Below are 19,601 nucleotides of genomic sequence, written 5' to 3' on the forward strand. Positions count from 1 at the left end.
TATATTTGTAGGGCAAGAGTGAAGGATGATGGTTCTATATGACCGTATATGTGTGCATGGACATATTGATAGACCCAAGAACTATTGAGGCTGAGTTGGTGGGTATCTGACTAGGGAAGGGGGAATCGTTTGGGAGGAATCTTTCCAATTCTAGATATTTTGATACTTGCATTGAACTGCACTGAACCAATTTTATTTATTTAATTGTATTGAATTATGGAATAATGACAAAATGCACATCTTTTTGAAAAAGCAAACTTAGTGAACTTGTGCTGCTGTCACCAACGATAATCTAGAAACCTACTCCTGGTCATGAATGATATGGGAAGTATGGAGAATGTAACAGCAAGGTCCTCGTGAAATGCAAGTTCTAATTCTGGAAATAATCGAATCATTCTAGCCCCTTCTTCATATTACACCTGCACCTTGCGGTGGAGGGGAATGGGGGAAACCTAAATTCAAACAGCACAACATTCTTTATAACTGGGAATGGACAGGGTCACTTAGTATTTTCAGAAAACTACAATGAAGGAAAAAGTTTATTTGAAGTAAAGCATAACTTAGAATGTTCTTGAAGAACATGGGCTAACTGTGCAGCAGGTCGTCAGTGAGCTACCTCTGGAAGGAGACAAAATGTAATGCAACAGCACCAATGACTCATTTTCACAGTGGAATATTTGTTCTCCTTCCATCTGCAGTCTACTGTGAAGTGCAGCTGCGAACCTAGACACTTATCTTTCCCTAGTAAAAATAGAAAAATTATATGTTTCCTTGTTAGCCTAATTAAAGTAAGCTGCAATTGTTCATAGTTTTGTTTAAGTATATAAATTATTTGCCTGGGAAAAACACAAACTTGTGTATTGTGTGTAACAGAACAAATGGAAAGGTAACAAAGATGGGGCGGTGCTCCCTCAAAAGAATCAGGTAAAGTGACCTCTGTGGCTTGAAGCGCCTTTCAATAGCTGTGGTGACTTTACCCAGCTGGAGTTAGCTTGGCTACAGTTAGCTATTGCCAGGGACTGGCTGGACACTGAAGGGTGGTGGCTGGGTACTGATGAGTGGGCACCAGGAGAAGCGAAATCAGAGACTGACTTCGAAGAAGGGATCTGTGATCTGGGGGAGCCTGTAACAGCCAGGAGACGAGAATTCTATTATTAATAAAGGGGTTGTTTTAAATCTCAGTATGTGGAGACTTCTCCTTCACAGTAAGCAGTTTGTCTGAAGCGGGTAGAAATCTAGCATTACCATGATGCACAAATCCACTGACTATTCATCTACAGCCCCCTTTAAATGGATTTACTACCAAGAGCCTCTTAATATAAGCAGACAATGCACCCCAATTCTTGAAATCAGCACAAATCAATTTCCATTTTATGATTGCAGCATGCATATGAAGGAAACATCCCGCTAGTCAGTGCCCTTGTTTGCACGTAACTCTGAGCCAGACCATAGCTTAGCACAAATGAGTAAAAGGTGCAGGACAAACCTTGGTTGCAGCTCAACATTTGCCAGGAGAGAGCTAAACCACAAGCATGCTAAGCTAAATTACAGCTTAGCTTAGAGAAACACAGCAACAAAATACCTGAGGAGGTGAAAAGCAGCCGTGATCTCCTTTCCACATACTTGTTTGTTCATGCTATGCCAAGGTTTGGCTTAGCGTGATGTGTTAACAGGGCCAATATCTCAATTAGCTAACTCTTCAGCAGCTACAATCTTCTGAAAACTCAAGTTGTGTGGTAGATTTCATCAGTGTGCTTGGGCAAATTAGTTAAGCTACTGTGAACATAGAACTATTGTTGTGTAATAATGTGCAAATATATGCACAATGCTGTTACTATAGTTGAAATCAATTAAACAAGCACTTATAATGAAGGCAAGTAGGATACCGTTCAGAAACAAATGGTAAGCAACAGAAAACAAAAACCTTTCTTACACTCATGTAAAATAGAGGTTTTGAAGCTCTGTTTTGTATCTAGACCTTATCTATCATTTTTACCCAAAAGGTCTACTTTATATAGCTTGCAATCCTCTAAGCCCTGTTGAATCAGAGTGCCTTTGAAATGTAGTGAAGATAAAAATCCAATCTAGGTTTGTATCCTACTAAGTCAAGAGTTGATCCAGAGAAATCAAATCAATGCACTTAAATTAGTCAGGATTAACTGATGTCCACTGATTTCCACAGGTCTTCTCTAAGTATGACCTAGTTGGATAAAACCCTAAATCTGTAAATAGGACAGAAAAGTGCACTGCTGAACTCTCAAGTCCATTTTAAAAGACAAATTCTTTTTTGCTCCTTGTTAACTCAGATAGTTGTCAAATACTTCAATGGTGAAAATCACAAGCACAATGATGACATAACAAGCACTAGAGCACAGTACTACTCACACAATAACTGGATGTATACTTGTGAAACATTTTTTATCAGAATATGAGTATTCACTGCACCCTCTTTACATCACCATTCTCTATGGACTCCCATATTCAGTGGTAAGAATATTTTTTCTACCACATGGTTGTATTTAATGTTTTTTTCAAAAGGAGCTGGGATTACAACATTCCTAGTCTTTAATTTATTGATCCACTACAAAAATCCTTGCAATAAAATAATGCAGTCAATTTGAAAAACATCCATTAGCTGGTATAAAATCAGTTAGGTTAATAATTTTGTCAATCTCCAATATTAAAAAGTAAAATAAAAATGGATGGTGTTAAGAATCATAATGCTTAGTTGCCATCTGAAATTCAAAAAGTCTGCAGAAATCACTGATATGAAGGGTAAGAAACTGAGCAGAGGAAAGAAAACAGCCACAAAGCAAAGGAAGATAATACACTTACACTCACCCAAAACAAAAACCAAATTGCAGCAATATATTTTAAAGGTCAACTTCTGACCAAACAATATCAATAACAATGTAGAAAATATTAGGGCAGAGTGAGTGTGAGGCATCTCAGCTCCTTCTCATAGCAAAACAAAGCAACAGACACATACACAAATGCATGCCATTAAAAAAGAACTATATTGATAAATACTCAGGATTTAAACGTATCAGGAGCACTAAAACCTACTGTAGATTTTCATACTCTTGATGGCACGGCTTGTTAAAGTGACTGCATTACTATTCAAATTTGCCAAATCAATCTGATTTCTACTGAAGAATTTGCTGGTTTGACTTACGTCATCCATAAAATCAATCAATGAGGATGATGAAGAAGAAAAGGAATCCTATTTTAACGTATAGAGCAGTAAAGAAACAGAAACAGATAGATGAAAACTTCTGTTTTGTGAAAATAACCAGCACCGCCATACTGTTGAGAAATCAAGTGAAGAAAGATTCCAAATGATTTACATATTATTATTTTTTAGTATACCACTTGAACAGCTTTTGTTAACTGACTATTATTCTACTAATATTACATAGTAGTTTAATTATATTAAAGACAGTGCAAGGGAACACAGGATTGTTGGAACAATATGGACTCTTTAGGTTTGCTGTACCTTTAGGAGAATTATGCAGATGTGGAATGTGCCATTAATTGTCACAATTTCTTAGTGGCAGGATTTTACTATCCAAACTAACAAAATGTCTGTGGCCATAAAGATGGGCTACATCTGTGTGACTGGGCAAGTGACAGCAACAGCTTCCTTTTCCAGCTCCAATTTTTCTTCCATTTGCCCTTGCTTCCCCACCCCCTCAATCAATTGGGACCTTCACTGCAGTCCATAATCTCATCTGTGTTTAGATCCCAGGTCCCTGCCTTTACTCAGTTCCCTTTGCTTCAGCTATAGTACATTGCTGTGGTCATGTTAGTAAGGTATCCGCCCAATAGTGATAAAGCACAATGTGTAAACCATAGAACAAATCTTGGTTACAGCTCATGGCTTGCCTGGAGAGAGCTAAACCATAAGCTCAGGTTGGGACAACATACTAAACCAAACTATGACTGATCAATTTGTGCTTAGCATGGTTTGGCTGAATATAACATGTGATCTTGGCCAATGTGTCTCTTTCTTCCTCAAATTGAGTTCTATTTCTCAGTTGTGCTTACAAGCCCTGTTTCATGCCCAATAAGCACTGGACGCCTTGACCGGAGGCGCTTTGGCCCATAGATTGCAGCAAAATACTGGGCAAGGTTTTGCCCAGTATCTTCTCTGTGTGATGGGCTCATGGGAAAAAGCTGTCCCATGAGCCCTTGCTGCAGAAGGGAGGGGAAAGCCTAACGCTGCTTCCCCTGGAGCTCAGTCATTTTGCTTTGAGAGCTTTCTGCCCATCCACCCTCGGGTTAGCACCTTAACTGAGCAATTTTGGACAGGAAAGGAATTTCTCTCTCTCTCAACGTGATTGGCACTTGGTTGGCTTTTTTTTTTGCCTTTCCCTCGGTGAAATTATGGCTTTCCTTTGTTAGGTGGAAGAATGTTGTTTGTATGAGGGTGGAAATGGCATTGGTCAGGATCAACATTGTATAGGGGCCCCCCCACAAGGGGCCCGAGGGGGAGGATTGACCATGGCAAACCCAAGTGTGGGTTTGGTATCTGCCTGTTTGGAATCTGCACTCTGGTCCGCCAGTGAGACCTTGCTTGCTTGGCTTGCACCACAGCAAGATTCAACACTGGCTGATTCCTGTCGTACAGGCTTGGAGCGATCCTAACCCAGCAGATCCATTCCATCAACATGCGGCTTGTGGAATGATGAACTGATCCTGGGACCCAATGCCATGCCAACCCTTGCCCCGCCTGCTGGTGTCAATAAAGATTTGGCCTGATTTTATCCCATCACTATTGTACGGTCTGGTTATTTTGTTGCTCTGTCCTGAGTTTTCTAAACATTTTAAGCACGGCATCCTTAAATGTAAAGTGTGTAGATTGCTGAGTGCTAAGAATATAAAGAAGCCTAAGAAGAGGTGTCACACTTGCTGGTGTCACAAAAGCACTATCATCCTTAAACAGGACAAAGCAATGCTATCCTTGCATGCAGTTCCTAAAGTGAAGGGGCATTTGGGTGAAATTTTGCAGGTTGCTTAGACACAATCTATTATCTTGCACTTTGTCTTGTTTTTCTAATCTCATCTGTGCTAAGGAAGCAGTTCAGAAAACAAAGGGAGACAAGAGGTCGCAGTATTTTATGAAACTATTCTGTTCTGTATTTTCCATTCATAATAGAATGAGACAGAAATATTGTTAAAAGTAAGATTTGTACCTAAGTGTTTTACATAATAGGGCTCTTACTTTATTTGAACAAGGAAGATAATGGAATCCACAATACTTTTCATTTCTATTTTAAGATATGTCCCCTGCTTTCTATGAAATCAGCAACCTAATTATTTTGAAAAATCAGAGACGTGAAAATAAATGCCTAAAATAAATTATCTTAGAAAATAACAGAATCTGGAGGGTTTCTGCTTTACTACATGTCTGAAGTAAATTTCTGATTTGAACATATGGGAGTTGCAATTAAAAGGTCCCTATAGAAATGCATGGCAATAATGCAATAAAATACAACACAGTATCAAAACCTAACTATAAGACAAATAATACACGTTCCTTAGAGATCCAAGGCTGCAATGCTATATACATTTACACAGGAGCATGCATCACTGAACTCAAGGTGACTTGCTTCTGAATAGACATGATAGGCTTGCATGGTGAATTTCCCCCCAACACATAAGTGCAGTTATTATTTCAAAGCAGTAGTGACCACAAACCAAATATGCATATGACATCAAAATATATAATACATCAGCTGTTTACTTACTTCAAATTGATCCAGAGCAGAGGTAGGCGCATTCAAAAATGCCAAGAAAGAATTCTGTGAGTCTTGGTGCTTTACACCTAGAAAACAGCAGCAAGTCTTTAACCTATAGAAAATGGCCAACTGGGTCATTGTCTACGGGTTGTCCTTCTTGAGTTATCTCTGTTGCTACTCCAAAATGCACCAGCTTGCTCCACAGCTCAGGAAAAGAAAAAGGAAGCAGAGCTGTAACACTCCAAAGTACAACATCATGTCATTTGCAACAAGATCTTAAAATAATTAAGTTTGCATATTAATTTATTAGCATCTTTTTCTAATTCTCATACTTACAACCATTGTACTTAAAGTTCTTAGAGCTATCCTCTGGATACAATGGAGATTTCCAGTACTGGTGCAAGTGCACAACTGGTAAACCTCATTGCATCTGAGAACTATTCTCTGGCCTTATATATCAAGAGCTGCTGTACCACGGCTTACAAAATTCTGGCCCCTGCAGCAGCAAAAAAAACCACTAGTACCGTGGCAGTTGAAACAGTTTTTTTAAAGGATCAGATTGTATAACTAAGGACTCAGCTAGACTAGTAAAGAAAAAGTGTTTTATATGCATTGTATATGCGATATAACACTGTGACACCAGATGGCATTCTGGAGGGACTGTCTTTCCCTACCGGATTTCCCTGTATGAGTTTACAACGAGTTTAACTGAATCACTTCTTTTGATGTGTCTAGATCCAACCTAAGACAGAGTAAGGTTAAGTTTACAGATTCACGGAGCTATATTGGTTTGGCCCGCTTATCTCTCCGTTTACAAATGCAGTTCTTACCACACTCTACCATTAAAGGGATTCCCTTCTATCTGCTCCTCCAACAAATATAACTTCCTGGGCTTTTTCTTGGGTGGTTTTAAATTTAAACTGAGTGAAGCATTTGTTCAGTGCAACTAGTGTTCCATGGACAGTTTTTCAGAGGAGATTCCCCACTATGAAGCTATCCAAACAGTACTGTATTCTACCCTACTACTGATTTGTCACAAGGACTTCACTGTGCCCTTTTGAAAGAGCAGCTAATAAGAAGCACCCGTGGGCTTAAATCAGATGTATGCGTAATAACTCAGCTAAGTAAACACATATTTTGATCATGAAAACTCACCATCATAAATGGGGCAAAAGCACAACAATTAAAATGAATAGGATGATAGTACATGAAGGAATCAACTTTTTCTATCTTAATGTTCGGCCCCTGATTGTGGTATTGTTTAAGTTGTAACCAGTGAGGGGTTTTTTTTTTGATGAAAAATAGGTGCCAGTACACACCACCAACATCCTGCTTGCTCCCCCCGCTCTCCCCCCCCACGTTTGCTGCTTCCTCCTCTGTCGCTGTTGCTTCCTGTGGAAGGCACAGCCTCCCAGAGGCACTTTGGTGCAACCCTTACAATTGCCAAACCACTTTCCAGGGAAGTGCCTGACAATCGTAAAAGTCGCACCAAAGCGTCTCTGCTTGGACGCGACTTTTATGATCGCCAGGCACCTTCCTGGAAGGCACTTTGGCAATCATAAGGGTCGTGGCAAAGCACCTCTGGGAGCCTGTGCCTGCAGCCGCAGGAAACAGCAGCAATGGAAGAGGAGCAAGCGGCAAAGGTGTGTGGGGAGAGAGGCACAAGTGAATCGGGGGAGGCAGGCAAGCGGTGGCGGCAAGATGGTGGCTGGGGGAAAAGAGGTGGCGGTACTCTGTGCCAACAGAAAAAAACACTGGGTGTGACCCAGAATGGCACTGGTAAACAATAAAGAGCAAAGTAAACAAACAAACAAACAAACAGAATGATTGTAGGAGCAATCGATAAGACATTTATTTTTGAGAAAATAATTTATAATTTATTTTCCCACTCTATAAGACTACTCTAGGTGGCTTGTGGCTTAAATCAAAAGAATTGGCACATTTTAAATGATTTCTTCACCATACGATACATAAAATATCTGAGTTGTAACTACTCATTATGTCAGCAACTTTCTATTAGTGATCAACTGCTGTATAGTACAAAAACAAAAGGATTTGGAAGAAAGACTTTATGAACCAAGACAACTGTGCTTCTGTATTTTTATACCAGCTGTGGGTACATCTTATCATGTAAGAGCTATGATGGTATCTTAGAAGCCAGAGTCCATATTCTGTCAGCACACTCTAAGACGCCATTCTTATTTGATAAGATATACCCAACTGCTGTGGAGTGGGTTTTGCCTTCCTTTATTTGGACACCAATTCTCGTACCCTTTTCTGATCGGAGTTCTTCTGTCTCTTTTTTCAGTCTCTCTATTTCTGACAATAGGTCAGAGTTCTTCTTGTCAGATTCCTGTAGTTTGCTTTATACAAATAAAAAGAGAGAGAGATAGAGAGAGATCCAATTAGTAAGGGCCATGTTATTTAATCGTTACTTTGAACATATTTTTTCAGCACTGTTCAGTCAAGATCAATGTCAGCCACGTCACACTGTCAGAGGTATAACACAAAACATGGAAGTGAGTGCTACTGTAGCAAGGAACCTTGAGAAAGGAATTAGTGATTGTCTCTGAATATCCTTTGAGTTGGCTCTAGTCTCTGTTTATGAAAAACAGTATGAGCAGCAGGCATGGGAATAAATGATCTCTATTTTAAAATACAACACTGATTATTTTTGGTGGCCATTTCCATGTTCCAATATACAACTCCAGTAACTAATTCTGGAAATTCTAGTCTAATACTGGCTTGTTAAGCCTTTGGCTACCTTTCAAAAATGCATTAATTGAAGCTCGAGTTGGCCATCACCCCTTTATGAAAAATAGCTATTTGGGTCTTGCTTTTCGGGTATTACTATTAAAACAGCTATTATGTTAGCAGTCACAGAATACGTTTCATGCCAGTTTCATTGCTGAATTCTGCTATGGGGGAAACTGAACAGAATTCATGCTGCTACTTAGCTGGACTCTTGCTGCTACTTTTAGTTTTCAGAGGCAACTAAAAAGTCTTGCCTGCAACAAGAATTTTATATAAATCATATGACCTGGAGCAGTCAATTTACTCGAAATTATCTGTCTTCAATCATCTCCCTCGATCATTGAATTTCTTAAGTCAACAAAATGGATTGTGATGGAAAAAGATCATTCTTCAGAATCCATAAGCCAATCGTGGTAAACTAGCAGAGGAATGCAGTTTATTGCGTTTTTAAGGTTGTAAAATGCAACATAAATTTTATTTTCCACAAAGATCTTTGAAGCACCTTAAAAAAAGCACAGATTTTCCAGTAATGATTCAACTACAAATTATAGAAGGATAACTTTTGCTTTTAAGTCAGGCTGCCATGAATAATTGTAGGATTATAGTTTGACAGACAATATATTTTAGGACTTATCAGTATGTCTTTTGTAGAAAAGTCTTTGCAAGCTAGAACATTAGAACCACCAATTCTTACCATTCTGTTGCAATATTGCAAGCTTTAACTTTATTTAACTCCTCTTGAATGGCTTGTTTGGCTCGTATTTCTGCATCAAGGGCTGACTGTAGCTCTAACCTTGCAGACATATCCAGTTTTGCAAAACGCCGCATCTTCCAGGGCATGTCCTAAAAAGAAAAGCCATTTCCTTTTATTTAAGGCATTTGTTACATTTCAATCTTATGGTCTTCCAAAAGAGTTCTGGCAATGCCCCAAATACATTATCTTTCTTTGATCCAAGTAAGAAAAAAAGGAGTTCTGCTATCTTATTCTTTTATAGGCAATAGTAGTTTTATGATATATTCCATTTATGCTACAGAATACATTAGCAACAATTAAATATTTATTCATGGGGCGTGGAGATGGGGATGAATCTATCACAGAGAAAGTTTCCATGCCCTCTCTGACCTCCTTTAAACAAGCTTTAATAAATACAACCTTTACAGTTTAAACTGGGATGTCATGGAATGGGGACTATTGTTCCCAACAGTGATTTTAGTCAGTTTGATTATTTAAATGTAATGTTGAAATAACTGTTTTTATATACACTACCTTGTGAACAGATTAAAATTACTATAGAAATAAATGGATGATCAAAGAATTGCAGAGTTGGAGGAGGACCCCAGAAGGAGGTATTAATCACCTTCCTGGCCAAGCCAGCTGTCCTGTCCCGGCCAGTTTTCATCAGCCAAGAGGGGCAAGAGTCCAGAGGGCAAATGGTTGCCCTGACCGATTGAAGCACCTTGCCTGCATCCTCAAGCCTTACTAACTGAAACTCGCCCAGCTAACAGGACTAGACAGCTCTCTGGAACACCTTTCAAGATTCATCTGCTGTAACTGGTAGCTAATATAACTCACACTAAGCATTTATTTGATGGCACAGGAAATCTTTTAAAAAATACACTTAATGATTTCTTACTGTTGCTCTGGCCCCCAAACTGGAGTTCCTCAGGGCCTCTAGTTCTTCAGTCATTTTGGAGGCTAAGGCCTGGAGATAGCCTCGGGCATCCTTTTCATCGCTTACCCTAGTCAAGCAGTGAAATAAGATGTAAGAACTTTGGCAAAAGCAAAGGCTAACCTTTTGCTCTATTTTGACATTTAAGTTAGAGAGATAATGAGGATGTTGAGAAACAGCCAGAACGAGTATTTCATAAAATCAATCATAATTCTAGAACAATAAAGCCCAATTAGTTAAGCTGCAAGCAGAAACAACCCACGTGATGCCTCTCAAGTTTTCTTGGGTACTGTGGAACTGAATCCTTAACATTTCTTAAAAATAGGCATCAAAGGACATAACACTCCATGGTCTTGTACTGCTCCCATTCATTTCAGTGGTGCACAAGTGTAAACGGGCAGATGGTGACCATTGCATATAATGTAATACTCTCATTTCATTTATTGTGTTTATATCCCATCTTTCCTCCAAATAGCTTGAGGTGGGTACATGGTTCTCCTCTCCCCGTTTTATTCTCACAACAACCTTGCGAGGTAGGTTAGCCTGGGAGTGAGTCACCCAGAGAGCTTCATGGCTGAATACCAATTCAAACCCTGGTCTCCCAGGCCATAGTCTAACACTCTAATCATTACACCACTGTGGCTCTCCAAAAGCTGACAATGAGTAGTTGTTTTAAAGTAAATGAATAAATGAATTCCGTTTTTTATTATAATTATAATGAGGGGGACACAGCTGAATAATACATATATATATTTTTCAGGAAATCATGATGCTTACAGTTTTTCTAAGCATTCAGGTTGTGAATGCTGAATAAATGTGTGAATGATGGCAGCAATTGGCATGGAATTAGCATAGCTGTAATGAAGGCCAGATGTTTAGAATCATAGCCAAAATCACAGACATGCTCCTTTGAGCACATGTACTGTAATTGTAGCAACCCACATATTTATGCATTTTTCACACATGAGGGTGCACATGCCTTTTCCTACATGGAGAAGCTGTCTGTGTAGGAAAAGCCACGTGTGAAACAGTTCCAGGAAGGTGTTTAATTACACCACCATTCCATCTGCTTTCAACTGGACGGACCATTTCATTGCAAAATTGTTGTATGACAGGCAACGAAAGGCCCAAATCTTTCCTGCACACAAAAATCACAAATAGGAAACTTGGTATTGAGATCTGTGCAAAAGCTGTATGTATCTTTAGCAACCAGTAGGTGGCAATAAGTTGCAATATGCCATTTGTGCAGTTCATTTGCATTGTGTAGAGCTAGGCTGCATTCCTGCAGGAATGGCAGTGCCAGGCTCAGTGTGCTCGGAAAATCTTCCTAATTTTCTCCATGCTTGTTGTTTGGTGCCAGGTCAGTTCATAGACAGACCACCCTCATCCTTGATCTGAACATGAATGGAACCGATCTGGAGTATTGCTGAGACCTAGGTGGGTGAGCTGGGTACAGCTGAACTAATTGATGTGGCACAGCATCACCTCAGACTGTGGGTGTAGGGAGTTTCTGTGATTCAAAATGATTCCATTAACCCCACTTGGGAACCCTTCCACCTTGGGGTTGGGACTGCCATCTGTTGCCAGGTCAGACTGGGGATACCATTGTTGTAACCAGAGCTTTCTTTCAGCGGGAACTCAGTTCCGGCACCTCTAAGGTGGGTTCCATTGCCATTATAAGAGAGCAAGAGAGGCGATCATAGTTCCTGTACCCCTTTTTCTAGAAAAATAGCAGTGGTTGTAACTGCTGCCCACAAACTTCTCTGACGAAAGTAGTTTTGGGAGAGACTGAACATTCACACTGAGGCTCTGTCTACTGCTTTTGCATGGGATTTCACAATCTCCATGGCAACCATAGGGCTGTCTCAATTTCTCCTGCCCTGGTTTTAATGTTTGCATGGATGTGTTTTCTTTTCTTGTAAGTTGCTTTGAATTGCATGTGGCAAAAACAAACAAACCATCAAACAAACAACCCAACACCAATATATTTCATAATAATAAGTAGCAGGATCAGTTGGAGAATTAATTTCATATCCTGAGTTTTGACAGGTCCAACAGACCATACTTCAGGCTTTTGTAATATTCAAGGTACATTGGATTCTATGTGTACTAAATTTCACCTTTCTGCTAGGGAAGTACCTGAACACATAACCACTTAATTTCCAGTCAGTGAGAGAAAATATATAAACATATTTGCTTTACTGTGTTCCCCTCACCCGGCTTGCATGAGAGACTTTTGTTTATGACAAAGAAGTACTATAAATCATCCAGCTTTGATTCTTTATTCTTGCTTCTGTAAAACCAGACCTTTAAGGGTGAAAAATGGACCCTGATCCTTGAGTTTGAATTATGTACATTCATGAAGTGAACTACATTGCTTGGACCACATCCAGTGTTTCAGAGCCCAACGTGCATTGACTAACCATACTCAAAAGCCAGAGCTATGCCTAAATATGGACAGTAAAGTTATACTGGATGTGAAAGCACTGTCTAGCTAACAAGGCTTCCCTAAAAAGACTATGTTTATCCATTTTTACTTAATACAAAATTAAATTATACAGCTGCTATGAAAGCAGATAAAAAGGACACAAACATTTAAAAAATGATACTGCCACAAGACACTAACATTAATCAGTGTAAATGATCTGTGGAAATGTTTAGGTACAGATTGTTTTCAGAGTTACATTTTACAAATGGTCCAAAAATGGAAAAACAAATCACTGCAAAAAATTGTTTTACCCACTAACAGTTTAAACCCATGCCTGCATCTTTATTTCAGAGCACTGCAAAAGACGGGGGATTGAGTTTTGTCAGTACGATAGAAGGGAATATTAGAAACTATTACTATTAGAAACTTGAAGGCTACTTTTCATTCTGTAGCAATTTTCAAAGGGGCAGCCTCTTAATATATATGAATAAGTGAGCTGCAGTCCTAGAAAGCTTACAGATTTGGTAGTTTTTAAGTTGCCACAAGATTCATTTTTTATATTTTATATTTTGTGTTTTGAATTTAATTTATAGGATACCAATAAAGAAGGATAATATGCCAATTCTGTGACTAAAAACAAAAACCAACAACCTTCCACCACCACCTTTTATTCTACCATATATGAAGCTACTTAGATTTCTGCTAGTTGTTATTTGTATTTGGAAATCCAACAACTATACCCTGTGGTGGTTTACAGTCCTGAAAAGAGTCGAGTTTTCTGAAGCTTGGAAACAGAACACCAGGGGACTGAAGAATTAAATTCTGTTTGTCCAAAACAGAACGTGCCTTGTTGCATGAGGCACAGTGGCAGACGGGATTAGAAGAAGGTTCTTACCACTGGATGATCTCCGTGATCTGGGCTTCCCAGTGCGCTACAGATTCTTTTTTGTCAGCAAGATCTCTCATCTCTTCTTCCAGTTGCCGGTTGCTCATACTTAGTCTCTCATACATGGCTGTAAGCTGAATAGATTTTAAAGACAAGAGGTATGATCTTGGATGGCTTTTCTTGTGTTTCTTGTGAACTTTTAGAATCCATAAGTGTGCACCACTATTTAAAGAGAGAGAGAAGCAATGGCACAGGTTCTGCCTACGCAGCCTGAGGAGGTATGCTTCTGAATACCAGTGGTTGGAAACCACAGGCAAGTGCTCTTGCGCAATTGGGTCATGCGTGAAGGCTTCCCATAGGCATCTGGTTCGCTACTGTGAGACCAGGATGCTGCACTAGATGGGACACTGGCCTGATCCAGCAGGGCCTTTTTGTGTACTTATGCTCTGCTGGTTGTGTCCTCATGACATATGTTGCCAGAAGCACCTATATAAAACCAACTACCCCAACCCATAGTATCAATTGTGCAAATGGATCTCCTCAATGGTCAACAAATCACATGCATGGGTGAGTCTCATTGTTGCCTGCGGAATGCAAAAAGTCAAAGCATTCTAGAATTCACAATGGAAAAATGCCTGATTTGTGGCACTTACTTGCCAGGTTCTCTTTAAGCACACATTCCTTTTCTAATTATTATTATTATTATTATTATTATTATTATTATTATTATTATGCCCTTCTGCCACTCTGGGTAGCTTCCACCACATATAAAAACACAATAAAATGTCAAAACAAAACAAAAATCCTTCCAGTAGCACCTTAAAGACCAACTAAGTTAGTTCTTGGTATGAGCTTTCGTGTGCATGCACACGAAAGCTCATACCAAGAACTAACTTAGTTGGTCTTTAAGGTGCTACTGGAAGGAATTTTTTTTGCTTTGACTATGGCAGACCAACACGGCTACCTATCTGTAAATAAAATGTCAAACATTAAAAACTTCCCAATATAGGGCTGCCTTTAGATGTCTTCTCCTTGACATCTGATGGGAAGGCAGTACACTGCTGAGAAGGCCCTCTAATTTCAGTGAAATTCAGCACCATCTAGTTCAATTATGCATTCCTGGGGTTTGTATGAATTCTATATTTTGATGTTTCCATAGTGCATGGGCTGGACAGCTTGTGGCCCTACCAATACTGTTGGACTCCAGCCAGCACGGCCAATAGTAGGGAAGATAGGAGTGGAAATCAAATATCTGGAGGGCTATGGGTTTGCTACTTCTGCCGTATTGCATTCCTATTTTCTGAGGTGGAAGCCCTCCTGAGGCCCTACTCACATGAAAGGGACAAACAAGGTGGAAGGAGCTGAAGGGGCTACATGTTAGCCACATTCCTGAAGTTGCATGACTTTTCTCACCCCTTATGGGGTAAAACTTCTGAAGTAGGGAGTCTGCTCTCTGTTCCCCATGCAGGAGGAGCCACACAAGTTTGGAGAGCTAAATATACTTCCTTTCACCATAACTGCCCCTTCATAAGAACAATGCCTGAAGCGGACTATAGTGATCATTTTCTTCCAGCTAAGGCTCTCCAAGGCTTTTTCATGTCAATATAAGGGTTATTCCAAAGTCCTGGTGTAATCTAAGTCCAAAACAGTTTCACATTTTTCTCTTTGTTTCCTTGTTACACATTTGACCCTCACCCATTTGATAAATTTTATTTTATTCTGATCCCTTATTTAATTGTCTTTCATTAGTATTTTTGAACCACCTAATGAAGCGGTCTGTTGTCCATAAATACTTCTGGCATAAATTTGGATCTGTAATTAACTTTGCATCTTACCAGATAGAAATTACCTTTTGGCTCCTAAAGTAATCAGCATGCCAGTGTATCTTAATCTATATTATTCAGTAATTTTGTGGGATCTAATCAGAAATGAATAGAGATATCATCAAATCTAAACTCCCATCATGGGAACATAATTAATTATACTTGAATCAGTATTGGAAGTTATTCACATTTTCCCAGTTATATGCTCCTTTATGAATTTTTCAACTTTGCTCAATTTTTTAATTTCACCCACAAAACACTTACCTTATCAAGCTCAGCAGAAAGCTTTTTGTTCTCCTCTGTCAAGAGAATCTTCTCCCGTTCATATTTCTGTTTGAACTCTGTTTCAAATTCTTCTCTTTCACTTTGGCTAAGGGATAATACAAAATGCAATAAATCATTAGCATATATGGAAAATAGTACAAATATATGCTTCAACAGAAATCTTGCAGAACATTAAGGACTGACATATACAGTAACTAAGAAAATATTATAGAGTAATCTGCACATCCACTGAAACTGGAATAACATGATTATCTGTTTTGCCTCAGGACAACAAGACAATGTGTTCTGTGTTAGGAGTATGAATTAACCCCACTTTAATGTGGGACACCAGAGTCCCAGTTAGCAGGCATTTGTCATTCTATTGTAAAAAATACTTAACATTGACCTTTTATTCATTGTCCAAATACAACATATTGGATGAAACCAGTGGAAGCAATGGAACAAGTTAAAGTTGCATTGATTTTTGAAGGAAATTAGGCAGGGCTGGAGTTCTCTGGATGACACCCAATCTTGCTTTAATGCTGTGAGAAGGTTTCCACGAATCTCAAACAGTCATAGTTAAGAGTAAACATTATGATTCAATATCCTTATTCATTTTTACAACCCGTTGCAATTCTGAAGCTAGTGAAAGAAAGAGTTGCCATATATGGTGCCTGGAACTGCAAAACTCCCATGCATGAAGATTCTCATTAGGTTAATAGAATGGTCCTAATTATGACAAAATCTAATACCTGAAAACATCCATGTGTCAATTTATCAGATACAAAATAAGCCAAGCACTTTCTAACCATCACCACAAGTAACAAATGTACAGTTACCAGATTGGAGAATCCCACAAATGAAAACAAGACACATACATCCCTCCCTAAAGTCCTATCCTGGCCAAATGCATTGCTAGAGAAGAGAAATGGGAGAGCAAAGAGCAGATACTTCTATGGAGAACGGGGGAGCAGTCCCCAAACTGGCACAAAGATGAGAATGAGCCACTGACTTTAATTCCAAAATCTGTAAGTGGGAAGTTTATGGAAGGGAATCTGCCCTCCTCCCAGTACTTCCCAGGAAGGCTCTCCAGGACGTGTGCTGGGCCTCCAAGCGCCCAGAAGAATGAGACTTTTCAGGGGTCACAGGGGTCTAAAGTGGGAGGAGGCATAGGACTTAGAATGCCGAAAGGTGCTAACACCAAGTAAGGCCTTTGGTTCTATACTGTCCACACTGACCAGAAACAGCTCTCCAGGGATTTGAGCAAGAGTCCTTCCCAGCCCAACTAGAAACCTCTGCATGCAGATCTGCATGTACTTTAATTTAACTGCAAACCGAATAACTCTCAAGACGACCAAGAGCGACAAATCATGCGATCCCCAATTTAAAATCTTTATCCATTTGGATCCCTAGTTTGTTTTATTTATTTCAAAATATTATGACTTTTCTATGTGGCCTACTATTTTATCACTCTACATTTATTGAAGTATGCCATATAACAGATGTTGAAAGCTTGCTAGAATCAGTAGGCCTTAAATGCCCATCATAAAGCAAGTCAAGAAGGAGCATGCTGGGTCTCCCTGGTAAAACAGGGGATGCTTCTCCATCATATCTTTAACATCTAGTTAGTATAACCATGGTAGATTTCATTGTGGATGTAATGCTTAACCAGACCTGAAGGCAATGGATCAAGGGAGAGGGAATGCTCAGTAATACACTCTATATCTAACCTTTCACCATGGTTAAGAGATTTCAGTCATACTGGCCTGCCTTTCACATCAGGCTAAGTCAAACCATTGCTTAAAGTGAATGAGCAGGCATGTGAAGCAATATGGCTAATATGACCCAATACGCCCACTCACACATACAAACAAACCACACTGCAACCAACCGAACGTACCAACCTCTCATCTCTCGCACAACATACATACATACATACATGGCCTACTCACATCACGCAGACCAAAAACCTTGCACAAATATACAACAGAAAGAAGGATCAGTATCCCCCCTTTACCCTGATCGTGTAAGGTCTACGACAGCAGTGTCTCATACCAAATGCAACTGAACTGTGAAAAAGATTCTATGAATTGAAAACAGAGACACTATATGTACTCTTGTTATACAAGTAAATCTTTAATAAAAAATATTTTTTAAAAAAGTGAATGAGCTTACATGGAGAGGATATTGTGGTTGTTTTTCTCCTCTCTGGTTGTTTTGTTGAGCTAAGCTACAGTTTAGCTTACTGAGTTACCCAGACCTGGGGTAAGTGGTTTAGTTCTGTCCATACAAACCATGGGCTATAACTGAAGTTTTTCCTACAGTTGCCCACTTGTGGTCTGTACTGAAAGAGCTAAACCATGAACCTGGGTTCATATGACACACTAAGCTTAGATCAGCGAAGTGCAGCACTAGAACGACCAAGAAGGAACAATGCAGATCCAATATTTCCAGGATCCTGCATGTTTGCTTATTTGTGCTAAGCTATTGTTTGGCTTAGTGTTACATGTGAATGAGGGCTATGTTGGCACAAAGTATTGGTGATAGAATTTAGTCAATATTTCTTACAGTTCAGCAAAACTACCCACCAATGTTTATCAGCCAGCATTTGAGCCATGACAATAGTACTCAGTAAGAGCATTTTTGGTTTGAATCTCCTGTTTCTAATTTGAAATTCATTTACTGTTTCAATAAGACTTTGAAATATAGCACAGGAATATCAGACCCAGCTCTGAATTTGTGTGTTGCTAGGCATCATTTGAAACATAACACTTCATTCTAACAATGTAGCATATTAATCACTACTGTTTAAACTCTAATTCTGTAATTCAACACCACCCATCCCTCTCCCCAACCAACAGATTCCATGCATATGAAGAACAATCTGGGAGAAAGCCAAAAAAGATTAAAGCATTAACTATCAGGGGAATGGATAATGGGTCTCACAGCTATGTGGGAGACATGGGTTTAAGGCTAACTTCTCAGACAACAGGTCAGAGTCTTTAATTAAGCATTTGGTTGCATTTTTGTCTTAGTTTATATACACTTAGTACTTTTTGTGCTTCTAGTATTGGTGGTTTCATTCACAGCTTGTGAAGTAGCTTTAAATTTACATCTGATGCAATATGAGACGATGGGGAAAATGCAGTATGAAGCTTTTATGTTAAACCACTTTGGTGGTAGCCTTAGAAATCTGATGTGCTGTGAGTCTCAGCTGAGACTGCAGCGGAAAACAGCTCTCCTGAAAGAAACAAGACCAGTACATAATGGAACACAGGGATGAAACCGGGGATGGAAAAGGAGGGTTTGGGAGCCCGAAGGGGGCCTGATTTTCACTATGCAGTGTAAAAATCCTTTTTTTTTTTTACGTCATTTATTATTACTAAAATGGGGAATTCGTGGATGGGAACTAGGGACAACCTTAGGAAAAGTACTTTCATTTTTGCTTTCTTTTGTTTTTCTTATTTCTCTTATATATGAATAAGGCATATAACTTAAGTGTTATTGATTAAACCGAAGTAAATATAATACTGAAATAATGGTTAAAATATGTGAAGATACTAAGGTAAAAACTTGCTGAACAAATATGGGAAGCGGAATACAAGAAGGGGAGGCGTGGGGAAGTCAAGAAAAGAAGCTACTGAAAATGAGATTTAAAAGGTGGAATTTCTTTTTTTTCTTTTTTTTTCTTTGTTGTGTTTGTTTTGTTTTCTTGGATGTTGTGTGTTTTTTATGTTTTTCAGTTTTACTACTTGTACCTTTTAGAAATGATAATAAACATTATTTCATAATGGAACACAGGGAAAAGTCAGAGGTAGTTTAGAATGCTAGCTCAGAGCTAAGCAAACATAAACTTTAGAGCCACAGTGGAGAGTATTTGTTCTTTCTAGTCTCTGAAACACTTCTCCTCTGTCTATACACTTCAGTTGTCTTTTGGCTCAAGAACTGTAGAAAATGTGAAGCAGAAACCAGAGCGTGGTTACAGTAAATATTTCAGACTGCAGTCAAAGCACACTATGGTCTCATTGGGCCTTA

At 39.1% G+C, this 19,601-nt stretch overlaps 1 protein-coding gene across 4 annotated transcripts in view; it reads right to left on the reverse strand.

Moving 5' to 3' along the window:
- The window catches only part of CDC42BPA (CDC42 binding protein kinase alpha), a 165,230-nt gene that overhangs the window by 45,184 nt on the left and 100,445 nt on the right, over positions 1 to 19,601 (reverse strand). For all 4 annotated transcript variants that reach the window (XM_081903652.1, XM_081903651.1, XM_081903650.1 and 1 more), the window contains exons 16-21: positions 15,567 to 15,672; positions 13,489 to 13,613; positions 10,130 to 10,235; positions 9,190 to 9,338; positions 8,013 to 8,104; positions 5,751 to 5,827 (exon numbers count right to left, since the gene is read on the reverse strand). In XM_081903652.1, the coding sequence (XP_081759778.1) occupies positions 5,751 to 5,827; positions 8,013 to 8,104; positions 9,190 to 9,338; positions 10,130 to 10,235; positions 13,489 to 13,613; positions 15,567 to 15,672 (655 nt within the window). The remainder of the gene's footprint in view (positions 1 to 5,750; positions 5,828 to 8,012; positions 8,105 to 9,189; positions 9,339 to 10,129; positions 10,236 to 13,488; positions 13,614 to 15,566; positions 15,673 to 19,601) is intronic.

Source organism: Podarcis melisellensis (genome assembly GCF_964234715.1).
Source record: "Podarcis melisellensis genome assembly, chromosome: 3".
Classification (NCBI taxonomy): Eukaryota; Metazoa; Chordata; class Lepidosauria; order Squamata; family Lacertidae; genus Podarcis; species Podarcis melisellensis.